This window comes from Accipiter gentilis, chromosome 24 (genome assembly GCF_929443795.1).
Source record: "Accipiter gentilis chromosome 24, bAccGen1.1, whole genome shotgun sequence".
NCBI lineage: Eukaryota > Metazoa > Chordata > Aves > Accipitriformes > Accipitridae > Astur > Astur gentilis.
In genome coordinates this window covers 4,366,494-4,377,748 of record NC_064903.1, presented here as the reverse complement: position 1 = coordinate 4,377,748, position 11,255 = coordinate 4,366,494, and the positions used below count along the sequence as shown (strand labels likewise).

Below are 11,255 nucleotides of genomic sequence, written 5' to 3'. Positions count from 1 at the left end.
GCACAGTAGTCAGTAAGCAGGATTGACAGTGTGTTCAATATTTGGCATTCTGTCATGTCAACCAGCACATGTTGTCTTGGATTCTGAGTGAATGTCCTAAATATAGGTAATAGATTTTGAGGGTGTTTGTATTTAGTAAGAGCTACTAATTTTGTTCTACTAATCTATTTTTTCTGTTCTTCTCTGGCACCCTTGAGAGTTTAAAAGAAAAAAGACCTTGTGCCAAGACTGGATAATCTTATCCATTTGGGCAACTTGTTTTCAAAGTTGTTGAATAGCAGAATTAATGACAATTACTCAGTGTAGCCAGCATCTCCAAACCCTTCACATGACTCCCACTCACCAGAACTCTCCATCATTCTCAAGAGTGAGTCCCAAGCTCTTACATTCTGAACTGCTGACTTTCTTCCACTCCTCAGAACTAAAAGGCAAAAAAAAAAAAAAAAAAAAAAAAAAAAAGAAAAGCAGGGGGGGGGGGACGGGGACCCAACAAATATGATTAATAAATTAAACACTCTCACCTGGAAAAAAAAAAAGCAAGTAAAATTCTCTCATGGTCCCTTGTTATAAAGGTAACATTGGAGTACTGAAAGGACAGATGATATCCAGGAAGAAAGCGTGGGGCTTACAGGAGGAGTTTTAAAACATTAATGGATTTGAAATCTACTAAAAAAGAAAGACATGAATGGGAAATTGCCACAACTAGAGCAGAACTTTATTGATTTCCTTTGTCACACCCTCTCTTAGGACACTTAAAAAGCTGGTTTGGAAGGTCATATGAGATTGACTCCATTCCCTGAAGGCCTGTCAAAAGAAACCTGGTTTTCCTCCTCAGGACCTTATTGAACATTTCACTTAAACCAGAGTATTCTCTCCATCTTTCAATCTCCTTAAATAAAACAGGCCTGAGGTCTGAGATTTCCCCAGAGAGCCTTTGAGAAGAAACTGTTGCAGCAGAAGCCTAGTGTCCAGTTTCCAGAGTAACACTACACTTCATTGCCTGTATTAGCATAGAGCTTAAGTGCTCTGCATTGTCCCCTGGAGGACCCTGCCTCTTTCCACTGACTGCAGGGGAGCACAGGATCCTAAATGCAAGTAGTCTGGTGCTTAAATCAGACAACATGACAGAAGACAGCATGAGCCCCTTCCCTAATGTGTTACATTAGATGAACAGAGCCACAATTCCTCACTCCTTTTCCAAAATTACTTGGAGGATATAGTTGAATGTGGTTGGCAGGAAGGAAGGAAGGGAGGTTGCTTGCCAAAACAGACATTTTCTTAACCTATTTGGAAATTCTGAATTTAATTCTGTTAGGCCAAAAACCATGGGCCAACCTCAGACTCCTCAGCACTTCTACTGGAATGAGTGGCAGCTGTGCCAAGGCAAGGGCTAGTGGGGAACCACAAGGGCTTAAGTTAAACAAGACACAGTAGCTCTTCTGCACATTCTTTGCACTTCACCTGAACAAAACTCTTTGAAAGTAATAGATTTTTGCTAACTGAAGTATGGAGGATAAGAAGTTAATATGCTGTTGTTAAGAACATTACATTATTAAATGCTAACAGTGGCTAGTAAACACAGTGTTGAATAACATCCTAGTTAAATGTTTTTCATGTGTCAATTGCCAGTGATGGAATACATCCCCTCCAGCAATCATTTCTGTCTCTCTACGGGTGCCTTCTAAGCTCATGGTCCACATTAAAATTAATTAGAAAATAATTCAAGAAATCACAAATGTGGCAATTTTACAGCATTTTTCACCAGTCACTTAAATTATCCAAGAATAAAAGACTTATACCATCCCCAGCAGCTAGCAATTGCAGAAGAGAAACTGAGTCACAGACAGACTCACTGGTGAAGCTGGGAACAAACATCATGTTCTTGACTCATCACCTTAATCGTAGGCTATTTTTCTACTCATGCTCCAGTGTGCCAGAGCAATGATGTATACAGTAAACTAAGGTCCAGGAAGCCATAACCTCCTGGCTCCTCCAGGATGTGTTCATTTACTCAGAGAATTCTATACTTGGGAAGAGATGGCACAATGGTTCAGCCATCGCTGAGTATTGCAGACCAACGTTGTGTCTCAACAGCGTTTAACCATGCATCTAACATCCAGTGGCCCTAATCACAGTTTCATTGGTCCTTTCACACAGGATTTACAGCACTTACTTGTCACTCCAGGCACCGTTCCACTCTCTTTTTCCCCAGGGATTCCTCAGCCTGATCATGAACAACTTTTCTGCCTTAAAAGAGAACATGAGCCTTTCTCCAAGGCGTAGCTTCCGAATTGCAGTGACTGAGTAGGCATGGCCGATGACAAGACCCATCTCTGTCTCCATTTCATTGGTACTGCCAGAGGAAGCCTTTAGCACCAACAATGACAATTAAAAAAAAGAACTTGCATCATTGAGGGACCTGACAGCTATGCATTCAACGGGACGCCTTAGTTTCTTTCACAGAGCAATATGTCCCCTTCCCAAGTGATTTGACTATGCAGGGAAACAGCACTGGGGCTCAAAACTAGTGGCTCACTAGTCTGGTCTTTTGCATGATACTGCCAGACAAGTCCTAGCAGACAGAAGCGCAGAGTTTAGGAGAATACTGCCTGCTACAGACATTCTGTCTCCTCCTGGCCTCAGAGAGTTAAAGGCTGGGCTGATGGACAACCTTTATTGGCCCTTCCAAAATCTTGCCATCATTACAAAATGGCTGTTCTGGATATTGATGACTGTGCTCAGGCATAGCACTGTCTGGTGGTGTCCTCAGCTGGACATTTTGTAGGGCCTAAGGATTTAGCCAGTGAGTCCATTGCCTGTTTCTGTGTTGGGGTAAATTTGATACACAGAAGAACTACTGGCAGTGGGTAACAATAGAGGGCACAAGGCAAGAAAACTTTCTAGACATTTGTCAAACCTGTCCTGTACCTCACTTGTGACCTGGCAGGCCTCTCTTATGTGGCAACTGGCAGATCTCCAGGCTGTCTTAGGAAGTGGGTTTGCTCCTCATAGACTTCACATAAGAAGCCTAATTTCCAGCAGTGATCAGGCAGTAAACCGTCCTGCTGGATGACCTAGGCCTGATCAGATGCTGATCCAAGAATACATAAAAATTGCCAAGCTCTGAAAAAGACCACAATTTCATTTAATGCATCCAGATCAAAATCTCCCAAGTACATCTAAAACCAAAAAGGCAGTATCATATAAAGATGCTGGAGTTGCTTTGAATGACTGGCCTTTTACAAAGCAAGTACAATGCTGGTTCTAAGCAACATGTACCAGGCAGGACAGTGGAAAAAGTAAAGCTGTGCCAGTGCTACAACCCTTCTTCTGAGCCAGAAGCAATCCAAATGGTTGTGCCTCCAGATTCATCACACCCTTGCTGGAGCCAGGGCATCTTTGCACTGAGCCATATCCAGAGTCTCTCTCACCTATATTGGGCTGTAACCCATTGGGCTTTAAGACTTTCACTCCCTTGGACAGCAAGGAAGGAAGATTTGACTCAGTGGAGATCCTTGCATGTAAACTTGTAATACCTAATTAAGAGCTCAATGATCAAGCAAGCCTTTGCTCTGGTGGAGAAAGATGGACTTATTAGAGTTATGAAACACACATAGTACTTTCTCAGATATTTTCACCCATTTCAAAACTTCTCGGGTCTAAAAAGACAGGGTCCTTCTCCTAAGGCAGGTGTTGCATTGATACAACAGTGTTCAGTCCCCAAAGATAAGAAATCAGGGGCGGAGGGAAGGAAAAGAGAAATATATATCAAATTGGAATTGACAGATGGTCTGGCAACTGTGAGATTCTTGCCAAGACCTCTTTGCATTTCACCAACAACAGCTCCTAAAGAATCAGCTCGTGTTACAACAAGACTGGCTGACATTTCCAAGGGGTTTGGGCTTTCCCCAGTGTAACACTTTCACTTGCATTTTTCACAACTAAAAGCAAACAAGAGTCCTTGACAGCATGGGAGTCTGTAACCTCTTTTGCTGCTTTTATTGTCCCCCAGGCTTTTCTCATTGCCTTTCCCACCTTATTCTGAAGGCATTTATTTAAATGAGATATTTAAACATCTACTGTCTGTTCAAATTTCTAAATGGTGAAGGTCAGGGCTATTTTGTAATCCAAGGAAAATGATGACATGTTTGTAAGTCAGCAGTGAAGCCACTTGAGTATTAAATATTCTATACCTAACAAGCTTCACTGTGTATATAATACATCCATCAAAAAGTGTTAAATGCAGACGAGTCAAGCCAAACCAATAGGAACAGCCCCTGTGTAATCAATGTTTAGAAGCATCTGTGTTTGACAGGCAGAAATGTAATGCCAGGAAGAAGTGAAGGCATTACAACTCTTTAATTAATTGCTTTTTAAGATACAAGTCCCTGTACTTAGCCTATCTCCTCACCAGATCCACATTAAGGAACTGAACTGCCTTAGCATTTGGGAGCAACCTATTATCCCAGAAACAATGTTTACAACAACAATTCACACCAGGAAGTCTGGTCTGCCCGCCTGGTTTCAGCAAACCAGATGGAACTCTTCCTAAATAAAAATTCAGAGCTTGTGAAAAAGGTAAAACAAACACAAAAGACCTAGAAGAATTTATTTCTGAGCTGTTGCCTGATGTTGCTGGGAGGGATAGTTCAGGACTCCTGTTCTATCTCAGCTGAGTTCTCAGGTTCAAATTAATCTCCATGGCACTGGTGCAGGGCAGTGCATGGCCAGAGCTGGTTAAACAGATAATGTTCTCAGGCGTCTCCAGACATGGCTGATTTTCTGTTGTTCTATACAACTGCACAACTACCATGACACTCGCAAGAATTTCTGAATGAACCAACACTTGGGGGTCCACCAGTTTAAAGTACATGTGTGAAACAGGTGCTACAGTAATACAATCTTCATTTCACAGACAGGGAAATTAAAGCAAAGCATTTAAGTGATTTAGCTAAGTCCACGTGAGATTAGCCTTAGCTAAAGTCTTAAATTGGAAGCAGAGGGCATGGGAGGAAGATGCTGAAGTGCACCTAGATGCCAACCCTAGAACTTCTAGAGAATGACCCTTTTCCTGCAGGCTGAACTTTAAAAATCATTTAAAAGCAATCTTTTAGGAAATATTCAGGTGCCATGGCAGTTTGTTAGCCCTCCATGTGCAGTAACAGCTCCAGACAATGCGAGAATTTCACTGCTACCCAGTCATGGCCTGGCATTGCAGACTTCGGTGGAAGGCAAATTAAGCCTAGTTGTCACTGGTTTCCCTGCTATGGCAAGGGGCTGTGCAAGGCCCTTGTCTGCCTATGGTTTGCGAAGTATATAGCACCCTTTGGGAGCTGCTACACTTCTGCCTTCTAGCACCTCAAGTGAACAGAGCGAGGTAAAGCTGCCATAGAAGGCAACCCTGCATCACCCTTGGGGAAGCCATCCCCTCTCTACTGACTCAGGGAACTTCAGGGTCATGGCCTCCTAATGTAGGCACCCGAGTTAGCTGCCTCACATTAGCCAGCGTAGGCAAGTTTTGCTGCTTAATTCTAATGGGGAGTCTTATTAACAAAGAGTACTACCTGAATAACCAAGTGAGCTCAGCCTTTCAGCTCAGCTCCGGTGTTACACTGACAAGAAGACTGCATCATCACAACCAAAGTCAAGAAGTCTCAGCAGCTCAGCGCCAGCAGAATGGTTTTCTGTAAACAGATTTCCCTAAGAAATACAGAAATCGAATGCTGCCATCTGGCCTGTAAATTAGGACATTCTAGGTGGATTAACCTCAGGTCAATACACAACTGTGACCATTCAGAACGAACGGCATTCCAGATCCACAGTAAAGTGGCAGGACAAATGGCTTTGGAGTTTTGTGATTGTATTTAGTAGCTCATGGAGTTCTACTTGGCTGACAGTGCTGCCAACTTACTAGCCTTTTCCATACAAAGCTTTTCCAAAGCATACAAATGAAGGACATACTCAATATACTTATACTCATAATGGTATTTTTTCCAGATTTTTTTTCATTTAAATTAACTCTTAAAATCCATCTCTCTATACATACCGTAATGTAACAGCTGATCAACCCGCCTCTTTTATGCACTTTCAGCAAGTCTTCAAACAGCTTTATCTGCTCAGAAATAATCTCACCATATTTGCCCTGTACCAAATCAATAGATTCTGCCACCGCTCCAGTGAAATCCACAATTGCATCTGCAGCGCTGCCTCCATCTAGGGATTCATAAGATCCAGCCAGCCTGGAGGTAACATAGAACATACTCAGTTACCAAGTGGCTGTTAGAAGTGGTCTAATTTGGCTTAAATGTAGGTAATATATTTGTGTTTCACCAAGAAAAAACAAAACCGAACAAAACAAAACAGCAGATTGCAGGTAAACCTTTGCTGGGTTTCTAGGAAAGGAGTGTAACGATCCTTAAGGCTTTAGACTGCTGAAGTAGAGTACCTTGCACTCTTTTATGATTCAACTCGTCCATGCAGGTTAAAGGAGGAGTGTTCAATCTTTTTTAGGTTCTCTACTAGCAGCAAACCTAAAACCTATGGAAAGTATGATAGAGTTGGAAGACAAAATAAACAGATGGACAGCACTAATGACTAAAAGGACAATTAACTATCTCATACTTTGCATAAGCTTTCTCCAGTAATGCGCTCCAGAATTCATTTTTCACATTGGAATGGCAGTAGATCAACTTCCCATCCATTGTTGGCAGCAGGTCATCAACAACCACCTCTGTCCACTCTCCAAAGCACCAGAAACGGAAACGGAAAATCCCAGCATATTTCTCTGGGTTTTTAGGGTCCCATTCTTGTTCGTTAAAGTCTGGAATCACCTGAGAAACCATGAAAGGAAAAGTTCACCAAATGCACTATATTAAACTTTATTCAGAGGGCAGACTGCCCTGGAGCACGTACTATGCTGGTATTCAGCTTCACGAGCAGTTGACCTGAAATAGATGAAGCAGTGAAAAAAGAGGGTGAATTTGGTACAAAGTCAAATATAGTCCCACTTCAGAATCTTTTAGGAAAGTAAAATTCAAACTGATCTGCAGAGAAAGACAAACAGAACCTATTGCACTCTCTGGCTTTGTTATATTTCTTTGGTGCTCAACGGGACTGTGGAGTGGTGAGGTCTCATAACATGAAAAAAGAGCTTCTAAAGAAAGGGAAGATTTGAATCCACCAAAATTCACCACTCATCAGAGGCACATTGGTCCTAGAGGGAAAAATGTTGGCTGATAGGCAGGGAAACAACCAAGGTTTATTAGCTTTATTTCATGCACCAAGCACATTGATCACCTACCTGCTGCCAGAGGCTCTTCCTCAGAGCCAAGCAGGAGCATGCAGCTACAAACCAGCAGTTCCCCAGGGTGCCTTGGTGTAAGTCGTGGGAGCTGATTCCATTCACAAACAGGTGGGGGTCTTCACAGAGGTCCTAACAAAGCAAACCAGAGATTACTGGAGACTCCACTCCAGAAACAATCACAGCATCCTTCCAGCTACTCCTCTCCTTACTTGTTCTGCATCACATTCCCATTGAAGCGTAGAGTTTCTGTACCAAGAAGTTCAAAAGCCCTCTGGCACTGATATTTGAAAGTCAGGGTATACAGGATTATTTAAGTTCTTACCAGTAGATTGTGCTGCTTTATCTAAACACCAGGATTTGCCGATTTTTTTGCCAGAGTTCCTAGTTCTGTCCTCAGCTGAAGGTGATCTTTGAGGACTGGAATGAATTCAACATTTGGAAGACTTATTTGGCATTGGGGCAGTTAATGAACTGAAAGTAAGTGAAAGGAGAAGGAAGAAGCATTACAGGGAAAGGCTTTGACCAAAAGAAAAAAAAAATAAATCAAGAAAAGCAGCAGGAAATGATGCTACTGACACCAGAACTCTAAGCTCCTGTTCCTTCATTGCCACTCCCTTGGCTGACATACTGGAAACCCTCCTCCACCAGGGTTACTGCAATGATCCCTGCTACCCAGCACCAAAGAAGGCAGAAAATACACGTCTGTGAAATATGCCTCTCATTCTGTGGGTCTCATCTTTCTCATTTATCTGGCTCTTATTAGAACCACTCGTTCCTCCTCTCTCATTGCTTTCCTGCCTCCATCTCCGTTTACATGCAGATTCTCACCAAAGCATAGTTGGCTCTTCCTGTGATGTCTCCCTGCTCCTCACTAGCTTGCCCCTTGCTGTCTCTTTATAGCCTGCAGTTCAAGGCACCGAGAGGAGCACCTCTAAGTATCATTGAACATGGGAAAGCCACAGGGGTATATTTGGCAGCAGCGCTGTGTTTGCTACCAAGAAATCCTTGGTAGACGGTGTTCTGCTGAACGGATACGTATGTGGCCTCATGATTGCTCATGAATCTCTCGTATGAATCATTGCTTTTCCTGACTGGTTGAGAGGATAGAAGAGCAGACAGTGGTAAGAAATTCTGCTCTTTCACATTTTAGGAATAATCCTAAATTTCAACACTGTGGGAAGGAAATTATCTTATATCCAGGCATTAGAAATGCAGAATAATTCACTCCCTCTCACCTTAAAATGGCAGGAGACTCTAAATTTACTGCAGTCTTTCCAGTTTGTTATCAGCAGCAGAATAAGGAGCTGTGTTCCTTACCTCATGGATTCTCACTGCCCTTTGATAATTATAGATGATGATCCCAAAATACCAAGTCTGCAATCCAAGCCTGGCTACACACCACAGGCATGTCAAAACCTCTCAGTCTTCCCTTTGATGGGACTGTGACAAATCAGTGCCAGCTGAACTTATTTTCACAGAAAAGAACCACCTCAAGTGCTGAGCTGAAAGCCTGTTTTCCTGGGCTGGTTTAGCAGATGGCAGCCTGAAGTCAGCTCATGGTATGTAATGCATGGAGCTGCTGCTGTTTTCTTTAAGAAAATGATATTTTTGGCATGAGACCTTTCTCATTAAATAACAATTGGTAGAAATGTTAAATGCCTCTTGGGAAACAAGTAACTGATCATTATATGACACTGTTCTTCTGTCAGTTTTTCTTACATGTGTCATCACTTAGAGAAATTTCAAACCTTATTAACAGACCTTAATAAAATTCTGAATAAGAAAACGCTGCCTACAAGGAAAACTGACCGTGTACAAGATAGTCATCTGCATCATGGACAGATTAATTTAACCTGCCTGGATGCTCTGATATGGAATGGTAAAAGGAACTTCAGGCTAGCACTTCAGCTGATGTAAATTAACCCAGTTGCCTATTGCAGGGGTTGAAATCAGTTGACTACTTGGCCTTTGCAGTGGTAGCACACATTCCAAATCTAGCTTGGGTAGACTCAAGTTTCATATCCCATTTCCATGCATCTCTGGCACTAATACTTTCTAGTTTGTTTTTCCTTTCAAAATGTTATTTTGTTAGCATAATAAACAAAGGATAAACTGAGCCTTCAGGGTTAAAATTGTCCAAACTTTTCTGTCACTAGAGGAAGCCAAAATGTTCATTGGTTTTGAAAGAAATTAAGCACTACTGTGTATTACAAACAAATTCTCTTATTTGGTTTGCTTTGCTAAAAATAACCACATTAAACTGTCATTTTTTAATTGAAGTGTGTCTCGCATCTCACACAGTCCTCAGAGAAAAACCAGAGAGCAGCATGTGTCAACTGCCAAACATATGGATGAGATTAGCATTTGCTGACCACTGGGGTCCAAAGCAAACATGGAACAGCAGAACTTAGAAACAGCACCTCCCTGTTTCCACTATAGTCACTAAATTCTTCAGGATCCTGCTTGATGAACCCTTTCTTATTAAACTGCCTAGAAGCCCTGGACTTCTGAGACTAAAGAACAGTGCAAGAAAGTGGCATCAGCTCCATTTCTCTTATCATTAATTACAGCCATTATAACAGCTTCTATGATGACTGTCACTATGTGGCTCAGATGACATGCACAATAATACTCAGGTGCAAGCTATAGCTAATTTCAGCTGTTTGCTCTCTTCTGGGCTTTTTGCTTTTCACCACTGATGCAGCATAGCAAATTCTAAGGAATACTTTTGAGATGGAATTAGCTATCTAAGCCACAATTCCCCCAACACAGCTAGATATGTGCTATTTAAATATATTATTCTGCAGTCCTTGTGAGGATCTTTAAGCATTTTTAGTTGCCCCAAGCATGTAAAAAAATAATAATAAAAAAATTTTAAAATCGCCTTTCCAATAATGCAATGATAATTTAGGGTAGTCGAGGACCAAGCCAACTACCATCAGAGGAATTACAAGGAAGAGACACATGAGATATGGCCCAGGCATTTCGGAAGACCTGATGCCTCCTCTCCCTTGCAACCTAAGCACTTAGGTTCCGAGTTCCACTAGAAGTAGCTCCTTTGCAAACATAGTGGTTTAACCCTAATCCCTTTTCTCAGGGTCAGCCTGAATCATCTGTGGTGTAAAAAAAAGAGAAATATCTTCACATCTGCAAGAAAAACTTTAAATGTGTTTACTGGGTCTTATTATACATCATTAACATATAATAGACAAACTGTTTCTGATACAACACTGCTAATAAAAGCAGTTGTATTATTTACGCCCACAAGGAGCATTCCACCATCCAAGACGCAGAGCTCTCCCTAGTTCTCCCCTTATGCATGTGCATAATAAAATAAACACCATCTGCAGAACTCTAATTAGGCTGTACAGAGTCTGAAAGCGAGGTAAGCAGTTACAGGGGCTCATGGTTCTGCTGAAAACCCTGATGCTCTTATTTTCATACCAGACTTTCATTTGCATGACAGAAGACTATTTGAGTCACCTCCTATCTTTGCTGCACTGTGTAGGCTTGAAATATCTGACATTTAGTGTTACTCAGCCACTGATGCTGTGAGAAATAAAGTGGCTCACAAACCCATTTTTCTGATTTTAATTGGTTCATCTCTTTGTAACAAAGCAAGTAAATGAACTGGTTAATGAGCAGACTAGGAGAACACTGAGCAGTCTGGAGATAAGAAACTCAGCATAGGATCACAGGAAATACATACCAGTGGGAGAGACCTTGACAAGTTAGTCAGTCCCAACACTTGCCTAGTGTCCAAATTGGCTATCCCTAACCTACTTGTGACTGAAGCTTCTCTAACCTGCATTTAATACAGCCCATGAGGGAAAGTCCACATGCTTCCTCCACTGGTCAGCGAAGAAGTGCATTGCTGAGCTGCTCTACAAGCCCAAGTCTTCTGTGAATGGGGAAAACAGTCAGTTACCTTTCCTTTCTACAGCAAGCCCTC

At 41.9% G+C, this 11,255-nt stretch overlaps 1 protein-coding gene across 2 annotated transcripts in view; it reads right to left on the bottom strand.

Annotated features, from left to right (window-relative positions):
- CAPN6 (calpain 6) overlaps positions 1 to 11,255 on the bottom strand; it is a 67,564-nt gene that overhangs the window by 19,524 nt on the left and 36,785 nt on the right. For both annotated transcript variants that reach the window (XM_049827267.1, XM_049827268.1), the window contains exons 4-8: positions 7,301 to 7,432; positions 6,622 to 6,830; positions 6,047 to 6,239; positions 2,174 to 2,367; positions 344 to 421 (exon numbers count right to left, since the gene is read on the bottom strand). In XM_049827267.1, the coding sequence (XP_049683224.1) occupies positions 344 to 421; positions 2,174 to 2,367; positions 6,047 to 6,239; positions 6,622 to 6,830; positions 7,301 to 7,432 (806 nt within the window). The remainder of the gene's footprint in view (positions 1 to 343; positions 422 to 2,173; positions 2,368 to 6,046; positions 6,240 to 6,621; positions 6,831 to 7,300; positions 7,433 to 11,255) is intronic.